Source organism: Calidris pugnax, unplaced genomic scaffold (genome assembly GCF_001431845.1).
Source record: "Calidris pugnax isolate Ruff unplaced genomic scaffold, ASM143184v1 scaffold23, whole genome shotgun sequence".
In the NCBI taxonomy this organism is placed as follows: Eukaryota; Metazoa; Chordata; class Aves; order Charadriiformes; family Scolopacidae; genus Calidris; species Calidris pugnax.
The window spans coordinates 1,039,982-1,057,231 of NW_015090772.1; the positions used below are offsets into that span (position 1 = coordinate 1,039,982).

The 17,250-nt window shown below is 37.2% G+C and overlaps 1 protein-coding gene across 34 annotated transcripts in view; it reads right to left on the minus strand.

Annotated features, from left to right (window-relative positions):
- CLASP2 (cytoplasmic linker associated protein 2) overlaps positions 1-17,250 on the minus strand; it is a 173,848-nt gene that overhangs the window by 9,362 nt on the left and 147,236 nt on the right. For 23 of the 34 annotated variants that reach the window (XM_014942029.1, XM_014942020.1, XM_014941952.1 and 20 more), the window contains 7 exons: positions 16,474-16,552; positions 16,271-16,321; positions 10,712-10,855; positions 5,822-5,965; positions 5,291-5,397; positions 4,571-4,724; positions 3,889-4,117 (listed from right to left, as the gene is read on the minus strand). In XM_014942029.1, the coding sequence (XP_014797515.1) occupies positions 3,889-4,117; positions 4,571-4,724; positions 5,291-5,397; positions 5,822-5,965; positions 10,712-10,855; positions 16,271-16,321; positions 16,474-16,552 (908 nt within the window). The remainder of the gene's footprint in view (positions 1-3,888; positions 4,118-4,570; positions 4,725-5,290; positions 5,398-5,821; positions 5,966-10,711; positions 10,856-16,270; positions 16,322-16,473; positions 16,553-17,250) is intronic. The other 11 variants (XM_014942119.1, XM_014942113.1, XM_014942129.1 and 8 more) reach the window with 1 other exon arrangement.

A 17,250-nucleotide genomic window follows, 5' to 3' on the forward strand; every position in this document is an offset into this window, starting at 1 on the left:
GAGACTACCAAGAGCAATCATGACAAGAAAGCTCTGGATTTTAGTTTTGATTAGAGAGGATTCCATGATGATGGAAAAATGCACTAGTAACACAACCTGTATTTGTAAATACTGGACTGCAAACAGGGATCTGCAAACAGTCAAGAAACTTCAAAATGGTCTTAATGAAAATTAAATATCAAGTTGTTGCCTTTATTCCATCATCAAGACCCATTTAGCCTTTAAGAAAGAAAAGCATATAGCTTCCATCTTTGCACTGAGACCTGGATACATTAATAGAAACACTTTTTTTCTGGAAAAAGTTTTAAAGTATTGGCATAAAACACAAGTGTTCCTGCATTGCATCTTTCCTAAAGTTATTCCATTTACTAACATATGAAATATATTCCCCATAACAAATTTATTAGGTCATACACTGAGGAAGCACAGCCCTGCAACATCTTACATTACTGTATTCAATATCATGACTTATAAATGATGTACAAAGAAACAAGTAAAAGCACAGTATCATATATCAAGTATCTTAAAACCACACAGTTACCTTACCAGAAAAAAAATAATCAGTGTTTTTCTACCCAACATTCCTATTTGCATTCTGTTTTGCATGAATAATCAGGAGCATAAGCACCTGAAAACAGAAACTTTTTTCTGCAAGCACTTGTACTGCCTCTATATTAATGCATGCTCTGCAGACTCTCTAAATGGATCATTAATGTTTGCCTACAGGACAGCCTGAAATTGTATTAGGTGAGTTATTAATTAGTACAGATGCGCAGAATGGACAATCACTTTTATGGAGGCAAGATCGTTACTTTTATTTCCAGAAATATTCCACGTGTCCTACCAAGCTGTGTAAACCTGTAAGGATTACAGCTAGAGTAAATCCCATTTTGGGGAATGCATATTGACACATCATTAGCAAAACTACCCACATCTGTTTGAATAAAGTTGTTTTCACTGTGGAAGTGAAGTATCAGAATGAAAGTGGGAACTTGAACACATGGAGGGAAGGACTGAAGAGAGGAGAAGGTAGCAGCCATGTCCATGCAGGAAAAAAGGGAGAAAAGAAGCTCCATTACTGGAGGAAATAGATGGAATTCCTGAAAAACATGAAGATGACCAAGAGGGATGTGCCCTCATAGCCTGGATTTTCCATTCCTCTGTATGACTCAGCACCCAGTGTTTCATATCAGGAGGATACGAGAGATGCCCCTGCTCAGGTCTGTCCAGAGCCTGGCTCTGTTTGATGCTTTCATTAATGATATGGAAGGAATACGGAGAACACTCACTACATCTGCAGATGACATCGACCTAAGAACAGTTGCAAACATTCTGGAGAACAAGGTAAAACCTGAAAATTATCATGATAAATCAGAGGAGTGGTCTAAAAGAAAAAAGATGTTAAACATAAGGCAAGACACAGAAGCAGAAATCTTAAGCCCATATACCAAGTGTCAGGTAAAAAGGAAGAAGTTTGGAAAACCCAGTCCATGGAAGTTAAGCTGAAATAAGCTTCTTTGAAGAGGAACACTGTTTTTCAACCACAGACTATGGAGTTTTAAGGAGTCTGGAAGTGACTCAGAAAGCCAGGTTTCCCTATGCTTTAGATAAGAGCATATCCCTTGAGGAAAAAAAAGAAAAAGAGTGCTAGTGGATGGAAGATATAGGCTGTTAGTATTGAAATCTTTTTAATGTAAGAGAGACAAAACACTGAACTGGCCATTTGGGGTATACGGATAAGAGCATATCCCTTTAGAAAAAAAAGAAAAAGAGTGCTAGTGGTTGGAAGATTTAGGCTGTTAGTATTGAAATCTTTTTAACGTAAGAGAGGCAAAACACTGAACTGGCCATTTGGGGTATACTGTCCACCTCCTCTACTGCAAATTTTCAACTCTTAGACCAACCATCTGCCTCAGTGCTGTTGATGGGACAACATGTGTAACTAAGGCTTTCCCATCTAGCCCTGTGTTTCTGCACCCTTCTCCCACAGTAGAAATTTTAAACTCTTAGACCAACTGTCTGCCCCAGTGCTGTTGATGGGACAACAAGTGTAATTAAGTGTAATTTTCCCCTCTAGCCCTGTGTTTCTGCACCCTTCTCCCAGTAGCACACGAGGGGATAGCTGGGAGACCAGTAAAAACAGGACTTTGTGTCACTCACAGACAGCAATTCTGTGGAGTTTCTGAAAAGGAGTGCTTCAGGTTTATAGGAAAGGCAAGCAACTCGTAAGGGAGGAATTGCAAGCACAAAGTATTTTGCCAAGCAGATCTTTTCTCATGTAGACTTTTTCAAAGTTATCTTAGATGAAATTTTAAAAGTCAGTAGCACACGAGAGGATAGCTGGGAGACCAGTAAAAACAGGACTTTGTGTCACTCACAGACAGCAATTCTGTGGAGTTTCTGCAAAGGAGTGCTTCAGGTTTATAGGAAAGGCAAGCAACTCGTAAGGGAGGAATTGCAAGCACAAAGTATTTTGCCAAGCAGATCTTTTCTCATGTAGACTTTTTCAAAGTTATCTTAGATGAAATTTTAAAAGTAACACACAAACGACAATGCAGGTGGTATAAGCAAAAGCCAAGGGTGAACGCAGCAGTGAGTGGAAGTACTTTGTTAAGATCTATTAAAGAGCAGACCTAAATAATATGTTGCAGTTCTCCTCCAGCCAGGACTAACTGATACTGGATGGGGATGCTTCACCCCAGCCAGTCATGGTTTTTTACATAACCAGAACGTGCTGGTGCAGCACAGATTGCATTTGGTTTAATGCGATATCCAGAAACATGTTTTCAGAAGGTATAAAGAGGCTTAACTGATGTAATATTGAATCTTGATCATAAACTGGCTTTGTATGCGGATGACAAAGGTATTTAGTTCCTGATATTTACATGACACAATTTGTCAAAGTTTCCTTTCCCCTCAATCTTTTTCAGAAGACAACAACTGGCCATACGCCACTAAACAAAAGAGAAAAAGAGAAATGAACCTTACTTGGATTTGGTTTTAGTTTAATGTAAATTTAAAGCCAAGTTATAGAATAGCTTAATGAAACACCAAGTGAGAAAATAGCTTTTTTTTCCCCCAACAATTTTTATAACACATCTGTGCTGGAGGACAGAAGCTAAACAGTAAGAAGGGGGAAAATTCATTTGTCCCCCATTAAGATTAAAACCTGATGTTAATCTGTAACTAACTAAGAAATATCAACAATAACAAATACCAGATTATGAAAAACACCTACTACTATTTAAAATAATGATAGTAGTGATACTTTGCAACCTTCCCAACAATTAGATAGAAAACATTACCAAAAGATATACTGAGAAACTCTAGAAGCGTATGAAACAACAGCCCAAGTTCCTAGATTTACATGGGCTAAATGAACCACCTTCCAGGTAAAAAGCTGCTTTTGTTATCTTTTTTTTTTTTAAAGAATGTTTAGCCAATAGAAAACACCAATGTCATGTTTCAAATACAAATATATTATTAACAAAATACTTAACCTTTCACCTAATTCCCAAACTGGTTTGATCCAGTTTTACTTCCTTGCTGTGAGTCTCCCCTTGTGCTTAAGTTTCAATCGTAAAGCAATCTTATAAGTAAATTTATATTGACAATACTGCTACAGGATGAGCTTCCAGAATTATACAATATAGTTCAGTGTTTATCTCATTTTCAGCCTTAATCTCTACAAATTCCAAGTAATCCAACAATGTCACTCAAAAGGATTACTACCAAATAAACTAATTTGAAATACAGCATTTGTATAAACCTCTCAGAGATGCAGCACTGGCAATACATACATTGCTAATAATAAATTCAGAAACTGAATTAAAGATGGAAAACCTCACCAGTGTTTTTTTCTAGCACCAAACGAGATCTGGAGCTTACCATCAGGAAATTGCTCTGCATCATCATCAAACATGGCTTCTTTCAAAGCAGATTTATTAAATGAACCGATACCATCAGAATAGTTGTAGGGGTTGTAATCTCGTGAACGTGGTGAAGAGTGGGGAGGCATCGTGTTGAGCAACGACGTCTTGTTATCAAGAGCTGTTCGGCCTGTGTCGCTCCCACCACTTCCTGCTCGGAGGTCTACTATCCCAGAGGCACTGCAAATCTGCAGGAAAAGAAATATCAGACAAGCACACCAAATACACCTACACTTTTCAGTTAACTACATTAATAATTCACCTACGGAGCAAAAAAATACAAATTTCAAACTAGCCTTCAAATAAGAAGTCTTAGAAACAGTTCCCTAAACTTTGCTTTCCTACAAAAAAAACAGTATACACAGTCCAAAAAAATTAACTAGAAACAGCTGTCAGTATTTTATCTCAAAGTTTGATCTATGACATTAAAAATGTGTTTAACCATATACGTATTTGGCAAGCTTAACAAATCTGAAAGCCAAAGTTCCATAGAAACAGAAGTTTTAAACACAGCATGTAGCACTTAAAATTTCAGAAGTGGTAACACGTAAACCTACTGAGAGAGATGTTTTATCAACTGTAAGAAATCAATCATTGGCTTTGTTTGCTGATACCAAGATGCATTGAGTTTAAATACTCACCGAATCGCCATCATCTTTTTTGGAATCTCGTTTTACAGGCTCATTCATATCTTCCTGACTACGAAAACTGAAATTCTGAATGGCTTCAGTGACTCCACGAAGAGAGCTGTAAATATCTTCAGAATTCATATTTTCAGTGTCGTAGTCAAATGCACTGTGGGCCACAGAGAAAGACGTATGGATTGAGACAGATTTATTTTGTGACCCCATATTTTTAAATTGCATTACCATGGAACCACAGAAACTCAAGAAATATTAATAAAATTATTATTTGTCTTGGAACACATTAGGGAAGAAAGCTGGCTGTCCACATAACAAAATTGTACTATGGTACATCTTTAGTAGGTGTACTGCCTGCTGCCTTAGCTAGCTAATGGAAGGGCTACATTATGTATCAGCATCTTCCTGAAAAACTTCCTTTTCCTCAGCTTTATTCTTATGAGTACGAAACAACTGGGACTTTTTTTTTTTTTCTTACACTCTCTATGAAAAAAGTTCCAAAGTAAGAAGGACTGATAAAGTCCTGGCCCTTGTCAGACCCTTCAAGGAGGCCGAGCAGTTCCCTGTGCTGTCACTCTGTGGAAGGAGGGGGATTTATTTTTCAGCATCTGTCACTTTGTGCAAAATTCACTCCATGCTTTCACCACTGAGGTTACAATTTTTGGAGAAGTTGTAATGAAGCCTTAGATGTGGAACTGTAGCAACACCAGCCTACATTACCTTGGTGACAAAGTGTTCTGCGATGTATTGGTTGGGGAGGTGAGAGGACTTGACCAACTTGCTGGGGAGCGTGGAGTAGGTCTTGTTAAAGGACTTCCCATTGATCCCTGGAGGAGGAGAGGCAAGAAGAGATATTCCAGTAGGACTTCAGCTGCTTTAACTTATTACTGAATTTATTTTCTTGTGCCCAGAAACACTTAAAGAACTTCTATTCAATTTCTTGGATTGGCTAGTCAATTACTAGTAACTTAAATCAGGTATAACTTTGGAATTAGTAAAGTAAAAGATAAACTACTCTTAAAAAGCACAAGCTTAAGTCACTTTGAAGCAACAGAGACTTAGAAAGTGTAATTCTTTGGAGGAAACAGGCATCCCATAAAGTGTGATATCTGGTAATAAGACAGACTTCTCCATTGGATTTGGGTTGCCTCCCCTCCTCTACCAATCTTCTTGCTCTCACAAATAACTCTAAAAATGGACTTATGTTCAAAACACCAGTAACTTCAGAAGGAGTAAGAGAGGGGTAGATACCTGACCACTGTTGCCTGTATTCCGGAGATGATTATGGAGAAGTTTTGTGGCTCCATCCTGAAATGTTTTTGGTAAAGCACCCAATAGCATTGTAAACTCTGGAGTGTTGAGTTCAAAAAGGGAAATCAGCACTGACTGTGCAGCCTAGAAGAAGAAAATACACATTGAAGAAATTAAATTGAGTTTCTAAAGTAATTTTATCATCAAGAGATGCTATAATGAGTGGTAATCACAAAACCAAGATCTTGATCAGGCTTGAATAAAGATATTAGCAGATGTGAATGAAAGCAATTCATAGTTGCCGGTGAACTGAAGTTTAGCTATTGATAAACCCAGGCACACAACAAGCAGCTTACACTTTGAACAATCATTCTAACAAGCAGTCTTTAAGAAATCTGCTCCTCGACACCCCCCAACCCCAGACCCCTATTTACTAAAAAAAAAAAATAGTGAAGGAACTCTCAAAATGGCTTTTAAAAGGTTTAGGAAGTTGAACAAATTTAAAGAGATAGTGAAGGAATTCTCAAAATGGCTTTTAAAAGGTTTAGGAAGTTGAACAAATTTAAAGAGAGGAATGGAACACAAAAGGCAGGAACAAGCCTGCAATTCCTTCTCCTGAGTTCTGCAAGTGGCAATTGCAGATGATGGATAATCAACACACAAGCTTGAAAAAGAACAGTTATCTCTTTAGAAATTTAAAACAACAAAAAAAACCCCCAAACAAACAAACAAACCCCAACCAAAAAGCCTACCCCCCCAATGTGGAATAAAAACAGTCTTGATTTTGAATTGTGATTAATGCATTTTATATTCTTTATAACTTATCCTACAGCCAAACTCAGTAGTTAACCCTCCCCTTCCTGCTCCATTTCCTTTATTATTTTTTTTTAAAGATAGGCTAACATGACAAGGAATAATTTAGCCGGCTACATATTTTAAAGATTAAAACTGTTAAGAACAATTTTCATCTTTAGAAGGTGTAGTCAGCTAACTTATTGGAGTTAGTCTACTGGATGTCACCTCCGATGCCCTCAGTTTTAGTAGTTCATCTTCAATGTCATCCTACAGCATGTTTTACTAAACAGTATTTATCTGAACCAAAAATCAGAGCTCTTTACTGGCAAAGCAACATGGTAAGTTAGAAGACGGTTGAGTTCCCTCTAGTAAAAGAATGTTGACTGCATGACTCAGTAATGTTTGTACAGTTTGATGAATATTCACTGGACAGTCTAACCAACCTGGTTTCAATATAGAAACGAAACCAACACATGCAATTAAGGGCTAGAGATTAAGTTCTCTGGCATTGTTAAATAGTTTCTTCATAGTATAAAACTCCGATTCCAAGATTAACCAACTATGTCTAGTTTATACAGCTCACCATCAAGGTCTGCCATGCACTGGAGAGAACCAGTGCCTCACGCTAGGCAGCACGATAGGCAACTCGCTTAAGCAGCAATGTACTCCAAGCAAGTAGTTTAGAAAATTCTTCTAGACATTTATTTCCCTCCTTTTGCTTCCAGAGCAATGAACTGTAGCGTTTTTTAATTAAAAGTGGAAAGCCAAGGTATGAGCACACATACCAGCACACATCTTAGTATCAAGTTTAATGACACAAATATTAACATGTTAGATTGCCACAAATTATCTTTGCACCCTCGTGACTGGCTGTTTTCTTCAACTTTGATTCCCTTTTCCCTCTGATAGCCTTGCCTTCATATGAACACCCTGAATGCCCTCTAAATCTGTCCTTAATGTTTCTCTTTTCCTTGTTATTTCTTATGGTCAGTCTTTTAATAGAAGTTGATACAAAGCAAAACCAAAACAAATTCTGCAACTGAGCAAGGGCTTGGGAATTACCACTTTCCTTTTTCCCTCCTGTTATCTATGTCTCCACTCCATAACGCTACGTGTATTTAAGCTGCCAATAAAATAACACAACAGACAGTCCAGGGTCCTATCAGGAAAAAAACTGATACCATCAAGTCTGCCCAGAATGAAGCTCAACCTAAAGCATCAAAATTGATACCAACAGAAGGTTTTCAACTACACAATTATCTATTATCTCTCTCTCTTCCTTGAAAAAAAAAAATAAATAGGCATTTTAGAGTATTTGGGGGTTTTTCTTTTCCCCAGCATAAGCGCTCTCTTTTTATGTTTGATCCTATTTATGTCCAGATAGCATCTTTAAAAGTCTGCAATAAGGATTAGAAATATTTTGTTCTGTTCTTAGAAGAGCTCCAAGCAGAACCTTGTTCTTTTCAGGAGAATTCTAATCTTAGAAGAAATCTAAGTTCTGAAACATAGAATTTTAGCTTCCAGAAAGAAGTCCCATCTCGTTGAACTGCACTAAGGGTGCCCACTTAACACTAGTGAAAGAAAAGAGGATTTTTCATAATACTTAGCACTGGAAATATTTTTACTTAAAAAAAAAAACCAAAACCCAAACAAACAACAAAAAACCCAAACCCATCAACTGCACAGAAATACACTTGGCAAAAACTTCTAATTTAAAGAAATCCTAGTAAATGCTATAAGCTTATTAAAATAAATATAATGAAAAGCCTGTGATAGCATGCTATGAAGCCTGTTAAGAGAACAAATTTTATACCATCGGAATAACTTTTTGACTACTTATTGGTGAAACTTACTTTCACCAGTTATTAAAAGCTTTCAGCAGTTAGTTGCCTCTAACAATTGTGTTATGGAAAAAAGAATAAAATGAGAAAAATTCATATAATTAAGGTGTTCCAGATGATAAAACTCACTGGCAATTCTTTCCACGATTCAGTTACTTATTGACATAAAATGCTTATTAAAGATATGAACCATCAGATAAGACAGCTTGCCACGTGTCTTAGTACTAAAACTTTACTGATTTATAAGATAGTCCTGCTTCAGTTCCCCTCCTGTTTTATGGTCTTATAGATGTCACTAGAACATGGTACTAGGCAAGAAAAGGCCACAGCACATAATCAATCACTGCCTCATACTCATGAAGTTACATAAGTGAAAGACAGAAACATCATCTCCATTATAAACTCTATAATATTACTAACATTCCAGATATTAAGAAGCTGTGGAAGTTGTTTTTATTTTTGTTCTCTTCACATTACACACTTTGTGAAACAGCTCCCGCTATTTTCTCTCCATTGTCCTCCCAACAAAACATCCCTCCTAATGAAAGAAGTACTTTTTCCAGAAATGATGAAGTTGCCAAAACTGAAACATAATTAAAAGTAGCAAAGGAAATCTAAACAAATAAATTGTTCCAACTCCTCAAACTGCAGAAATAAACAGAGAAAAAGCAACAGAAGAGTTAGTTCTTTAACCCTTGAGAGTTATAAGTGTCAAAGTGTCAAAGATGAGCCATAAAGTAATGCTCATTTAGCATTTAAAAAGTGTTACCATGCTGACAATGGCAGCTAAGACAGAATGGCTGGTGACTATCAGAACAACAACTCTATTCCATCAAACTGCAAACAGAATTAAAAGATTTTTGCTTTCTATAATTGGAAGAAACCATTTCCAAAGACTCATGCTTATTCTGTATCCCTAGTGTAGCTCACAAACATTAATTTTCACTTCACAAACTCTAATCCATCAAACTGCAAACAGAATTAAAAGATTTTTGCTTTCTATAATTGGAAGAAACCATTTCCAAAGACTCATGCTTATTCTGTATCCCTAGTGTAGCTCACAAACATTAATTTTCACTTCACAATAGTTATGTGGAAGAGGGAGTTGTGCACTGGAACTGCAGCATCACAAGAACAAACATTTGATACTATCTTAGTAAAGCACAAACTTTCTTTTGTCCAAAGAACAACAGTTATTCACCTATCTTATGTTAAACACAAAGGACTTGAGAAAATCCAGAGATTGAACCGAGTTTGCTACCAAGCTCACCACTCCTGTTAGGAAAATGCTATTGATATCACAGGGGGTGGTATCTGAAGTATTGTAATATTAAAACTGTAGAGAAAATGCCCGATGAGAAGATTTTAATACCAGATATTGCTTGAAACAAAGTTCTTCCTTGTATTATGAAAGATAATGTCAATGTTTTAACACATGTAAAGATACAACCCTAATGGAGGGTTTCAAGACATGTTAATTTTGAATTCTTACTTGAATATTCTTAAACACACAATTTTTGGCAAATTCTCATACTTTATATAGACAAAACAGGTGTGTTTGCTGAGGAGGACACAGAAGTATCTTTTCTTTATGAAAGAATAAGTTTGCTTCTAAGAGAAGTACCCTCTAGCACTGATGAGGCCCCACCTCGAGGGCTGTGTCCAGTTTTGGGCCCCTTCCCACAAAAAAGACATTGAGGGGCTGGAGCGGGTGCAGAGAAGGGCAAGGGAGCTGGTGAGGGGTCTGGAGAGTAAGTCTTATGAGGAGAGGCTGAGGGAGCTGGGGGTGTTGAGCCTGGAGAAAAGGAGGCTGAGGGGAGACCTTCTGGCTCTCTCCAACTCCCTGAAAGGAGGGTGTAGCCAGGGAGGGTCGGTCTCCTCTCCCAAGGAACAGGCCATGGGACAAGAGGAAATGGCCTCAAGTTGCCCCAGGGGAGGTTCAGGTTGGAGATCAGGAGAAATGTTTCCATGGAAAGGGTTATTGCACATTGGCCTGGGCTGCCCAGGGCAGTGGTTGAGGCCCCATCCCTGGAGGGATTGAAAAGCCGGGTTGACCTAGTGCTTAGAGACATGGTTTAGTGATGGTTTTGATCAGAGTGAGGTTGATGGTTGGACTGGATGATCTGAAAGGTCCCTTCAAACCTGGACAATTCTATGAAATATTTCTTTTGTTTAGGCAAGAAATAGTAGCATCTCTAATTTGCTGAGATACTTGGAATGTCCTGCAATTCTAAGCGCACATTAACAAACTTACCTTCCTAACATCTGAGCTTTTGGGTTCTGTGGTCCAGGTGATGATTCGAGACACAGCTAACCTAGTTTCACTTGAATTTACAAAATCTCCTGGATCCATCTGTTGCGCAAGAGTCTCTATGTATTTAAGGATTGCGACTTTGACCTGCAAAGAGAAATGGAGTCAGGTGGACAATAAAAATGGTATGCTGCAAGAACAAGCGTGCTCACAGAGTTAAGTGCTCATTCCCTAAAATAAAGATGATTTTTTTTTTCCAATTAAACTAATTATCTTTTCAGTATTGATATAGAACTCTATACAACAAATCAATGTACAAATGGATGTAACACTTCAAGAAGGCAGTTATTCCACCAAAATTCAAATACTAATAGAAATCCTAGATTTCACTGGTAGCGACTAAAAAATATACAGATCATTGCGTATGATGCTTATATTTAACAAAAAGAAAACCAAAGTACTCAGAATTTTTAAGAATATTCAGGATTTTAAAGAATTATTCAGAATTAAGAATTTTTTTCTAGTACTAAAACGAACACCACCTGATGAACCAATAATCAGCTCCTACCATGTAGTTAACACTCAGCATTCTTTCATAAAACACCAGCGTTCAGCAATCACTATCTTTGGGGATAAGCCACATGAATCCTCCCGTTAAATACTAAAAAGCTACGGAACACAATTTCTACAGAAGACTTAGAAGGGGTCACCTACACACTTCTCCTTTGAAGATATTTGGAAGAGAGAGACATGGATTTACCAGGAGGACAGAAATGCTGCTTTACTCCCTCATATATCTGAGCATCGTTCTCCTACTCCAAGTACTCAGAATTTTTAAGAATATTCAGGATTTTAAAGAATTATTCAGAATTAAGAATTTTTTTCTAGTACTAAAACGAACACCACCTGATGAACCAATAATCAGCTCCTACCATGTAGTTAACACTCAGCATTCTTTCATAAAACACCAGCGTTCAGCAATCACTATCTTTGGGGATAAGCCACATGAATCCTCCCGTTAAATACTAAAAAGCTACGGAACACAATTTCTACAGAAGACTTAGAAGGGGTCACCTACACACTTCTCCTTTGAAGATATTTGGAAGAGAGAGACATGGATTTACCAGGAGAAATGCTGCTTTACTCGCTCATATATCTGAGCATCGTTCTCCTACTCCACTAACTCCCTCTACTCCTTATGCAGAACTTCTGTTTCATACAGCTTAGACTCAGCCTCTCTCAAGTTTCTCCCAAACTCCACCACCACACAGCTGTGGGAAAAGGTCTATTATGCCTTTATCTCCCTTGAATATTGATCTCCTCAACTCCTACTGCTCCAGAGATATGACACCCAACTCATCAACAGAAGCGGTGAACATTTATTTAGGCCACTCATTTGACGGAGCTGCTTTTATTTCCATTATTAATTACAGCAAACCAGAAATACCTACCAGGAGGGAGACACCTACGCCCATCATAACCAGAAAGAAAAAAGTTATGGTTGTATTTTTAATTGTTCATGGCTTATAGTACAACTGTTCTGAACAAAGCTATTTAGAAATTTCCCTTGGTCATCAAAACTTGCAAGCTATTAAAAACTCAAGGTACACTAAGTGACACAGACATTAATGATAGCTGATATATGTAGACTAATAACAAATACTCCACTTTCACAGCAGCTGTTAAAGCTCAGCTTCTCCAAAGTTATACAACGAGAAACAGCTGAAGGCTTTCTTATCATGCAGATCAGTATCAACAACTGCAGTAAAACCCACACTATTTGCTAGATTCTTTAATGACAAAAAAACCCCCAACCCACAAACATCTCCACAGCCATAAAACTTAGGCTACATGGGCTTCCCAAATACAAAGTAATAAAGTTAAAATTTCTAGATTACCAAGTGAAACCATTACAACAGCACTATGTTTCACTGTTTATGGTTTAAATATATATAATGTCACATCTTAAAGAAAAAACCCTGTTAAGAACTGTACACTTAGAACGCCCAGAGGCATTTGCTCTCAAACAAAAAATTGGAGAGTACTTTATCTCAGTATTAGTTAGTGCTTAAAGGAGTTCCCCAGAGTATATCTCACAGGCTTCTCGAAAGATGGAGGTTCTCAGGAGACAGAAGAGCACTGAACAGAAGATGAATGGAGAGAGTTTGCACTAATAAATCTTTCCACAATGAGACACATACCCAAAGCTAAATTTGACCGCTATCTTCAAAGTAAGTGTTTTTCACTAATTGCTTTGGAGAGAAGAAATTCTGGAAGGGGTACCGCTCCATGATCAAACACAACGAGACAGCATTATTACAATTAAAAACCACCCTGAAATAAACTCTGTAATAGCAGCAAATCTATTTACGATGTATTTTTACCACTATTTCCAGTAAGTATATACAGAGTTGAGATTCAGAAATAAAAGGTCTAACATAGTCCTCTTCAACAATCCATTTAATCTGAGAGGAGGTAAACAATTTCTGACTGCCATGAAAGTAGCTCCAGGAATTCTTACAATGAGTATTTGCTGTTTATCTGAAACCACTGTCTAAGAAGTTGTTCAATACTGTCCTGACCCTCTTTGTACTGTTCTAGATTGAATTAATTGTACTTTTGCTGAACTGTTAACACTGAGACATTTTACCTGTAGTGCATATTAACACAAACAGACTTTTTTTTTCTCTAAGAATAGCCCTGTTGTAGTGAGCTGAAATATAGATCAAGTCACAATTAGCACTATTACTCACAAAAAAACCCAGATTCAACATAAATGGAACTAAATTGCTTCATAAACATCTTTCAGAAATAATGAAAGTATAAATTCTGGCACAATAGGAAGTGCAACCACCTCCAGTGATTCAGGCAATATTGCTACAGTCAGTGCCAGAAAAATGTGAAAAATTTGAGATTTACAGAGTTTCATTTGCTGCATCAGGGTAAGATAAAAGAAACATTTCACATAATAGAAAAAAAGAAAAAAAATTGAGAGAGGAATGAGATAAGCTGCTTTATTTAAACCACAAAAAAACTCTGTCTCTTACAGTGTTTTCCTGGGTATCTGTCCTTAAGTTACTGGATGCTTAGGAGTGACTGCCTCTGCCATTATTCAACCAAATGACTACAATATACACTAAAGATCAATTTTGAAGGGCGCTCTCATGTCTGTGAATCTGTGTCAATGGTTGGCTGGAGTTTTTTTTAATCCAGAAATTTTAATACAGACTGTGAAAAAAAAAATAATCTGACCAACTGCAGCAAAAACCTCTGTCAAGAAATCAGTATATTCAAAGGAAAGAAGCCTCCAGAAGATGGCAACCAACTTTAGTCACAGTGTTTAAATCAGTTCTTCACTGAGTGTGAGCTGTTTTGACATTCAACCTGAGAAAAATGAAAGTGCTGATTTGAAGTGTACTTCGGGACAAGACCCATCCCTTAGAAAGCATACGTTCTGCACCTGCGAAAATAAGCTGAAGAGATTACATCCCTAGAAACTTTGACTCCTGTGCCCATCCATCCATTTGACCAAAATCAATACGTGCATCTGGCACCTCTAAACTCTCGATTCAGCAGTTTGCCACAACTAGATATAAAATTATAGCAGAAGAAAGTAAGATAGATACAGCAAAATGCACTGTGCTGCATCCCCCGTGGGTTAGGTCAGTAAAGTTGTATCCTCTCTGCGTTTGGTTCTCCTACCCAGAGCCACCTCTGTGGCCACTCCAAAGGCTTGGCTGACATTGTCCAAGACAGCCGTGTTTTTAAGTGTAAAAACAACCATGACAGCTTATTCTAAAAGATTGTTATTATTTACTACTAGCACAAGAAAAACAGAGGGAAGCCATCTGTCAAAGAGAAACCTTTCACTGAGCAAATTTCTGACCTATCATCCCTTCTTATAGCTGAACCATCTTTAAGGATGCTGAAAATCCTCGGTCTGATTTTTCATGTCACAGTGAATGCTGTTTCTCAGAATACCTAGCCCAAAGGCACACTCCGCAACAAAATAATCATTTATCAGAGTAAGAAAAAAAGCTGAAGACTTCAAGGAAAGAAGTAGCACCCTAGGATTGTCAATTAATCTGTTAGACATCTGGGTGCACTGAAGATGGAACTTAGAGGAAGTATTCAAGAATATGGATATTAAATAGATACTTCTGCAATTTATGTTCAATAACTTTACTGTCTGCGTCCTGAAGTTGTAGTTACCTCATAAAGATGGAAGTAGGGGGTAGATACCACTCTCTTCTGGAGAAGAGCTTACCTTCTCTTAAATAAGTTACATACTTTACTGTCCCAAAAATTCATATTAACTACTCTTGACATTATTTCAAACTAACAGGTATTCTTCCATGGAGGTAGTTTTTACCAAAAATCTTGATTTCAGAAGTCTCTCTCAAATACTGGAAACTATTTTCAGAATGTATTCCCATTAAGTGTTTCAGATTTCTTAATTCCTTCTAGGTCGCATAGTCAATATTCTTGAACTTAGCCCCAACCCAGCCTAGTAAGAGTCCATGTCTCATTCCAAATCTAGACTCTCAACTTTGAAATACCAGCTATACTACTGTATGGAAAAAAACCCATCAAATTCACCTTTCCTGGGGAGCAAAACCAAGTAAAATAAAACCAAACCAAATTTGTTCCAAGGATTTATTTAAACAACAAACTGATTTTTACTACCTCATTTGCTGTCTTCAATAAATGACAGCAGTCCCTTTTTAACACAGCTCTACGAAGCAACAGTGGTCAACGTATCAACTGTCCTCAAAAGCTTAAAAATGTAAGTTTTACTGTATTGTAGACAAAAAAGGCATATTCATGTGACTTCAAGTTCAACATAACTTGGGAAAAGTCATATTCTTGTGCAGTATCAAACTGTATAAATATATTTCGTGCAAGATAGAGCAGAAAATGCCAGTTATCATATGCTTGTTATTTCCCCATTTACATCACTTGTAAATCTTCTTAGGATTTGATGCATTTATCCTAAAATCAACTCTCTTTGGAATTGTAAATGTACTACAGAACACATTTTGACTTCTCAGTTATACTGGCAGGGCTACGGACTACAGATTCTTATGTAAAGATGTGTTTAATTGTAAAGCTACACACTGCTTTCAGAAAAGTGTACCACAAAGGGAGCTGATTTTTAATATAGTAAAACTCAAGTTCATATTAGTATTAAAATAATTTAAATTAATTCAAGGCCTATCAGGCTGAACCCAGGAAAAAAAATACATATGAACTAGGAAAACAGGATTGGGAAATCACAAACATAAAATTAGAAAAGACTTGATAGAGTGAGTTTGCATAACCAGCTTGATGTTAGGCGGCCACATTTCTGTTGCTCTTTTTTGCTGTACTGTGGTTTTATTAGATCTCTCTTGCAGCAAACATTTTCATACTAGTGTAATGTTTAAAATTGAACAGCTGCATGCTTAATGTTTCTCGCAGAGGTTAGTAGCAGCATACGAATGCATTCAAATACAAATTATTGGAAACACTGTAAGAGTTTGACATAGGGTTAAGAATAAAGACAATAATTCAGACAAAAACCTTGGAGCTCCAAAAAGAGCGAAGCTGGTCCTGTAGTGCTGGCTTGACTGTCTGAAAGTTTACAAAAACAAAATCCACTAATTGAAAACTTTTTTTTTTAAAAAAAACTATAACAAAAATAAAAATCCAAATTCAAATATCAAGACAAGCAATTGTCTCTCAATGAAGATTTTTGTTTGCAATGCAAGCTTGAAAATTCTTACCTTCAGGCTAGGTGTTTGGGTCTGGTCAACAGTAAATCTCATTAAAATACTGAACTGGAGGTCATTTGGAAAAGATTCCCTGTAAAACAAACAGAGAAAATTGTGTTAAGTTATGGGAAATTTTATTTTAATAACCTGTTGAGAGGCGCTGAAGTCCTCACTCTTTTCAGTATAGAAAAGCTCTAGTATCTCTAAAAGAAAAAAAAAATTCTACCAGTTTTGTTTAATATTTTACCTGTCTTTCAGAAATATTCATTTGGCATGTAAAGGACAAAATTTAAGAAATGCATTCTTTGAGGCAATTATAGCTAAAACAGATAGCTCCAGTAGTAAGGAATGATATAATAGCAATAGGGTAGTATTCTGATTTTAAATCTATGCAATCCTCAAATTAATATACGGTAGAACTACTCAAGGTGTGCACCACACCCCTCCTGCAAGCTCCTCTGAACCCTCCAGTTCCACTCTGCTCTCCCACATTGCACACTCTGGGTATGACCCTCAAGGGCTCTGCTGCAGCAGTAAAAAAAGAGGCATAGCAAGTTCTATTCCTTCTCTCCTCCCAACACACACCATACCCTTCCCCAGAATTCACAGCAGATCTGCCATGTGTTCAGCAGACATCTAGACCACTCAGACTGTCCAGCACTGCAGAGAATATAGGCTGAGAAGTAGGTCCCAGAGCTCCTCTAACTCTACTTAAAAACCTGGCTTTTATTTGGAAATAAAACTGGCCAGGGATGGGCAGCCCTGATGGCCCCCAAAATCATGTAAGAT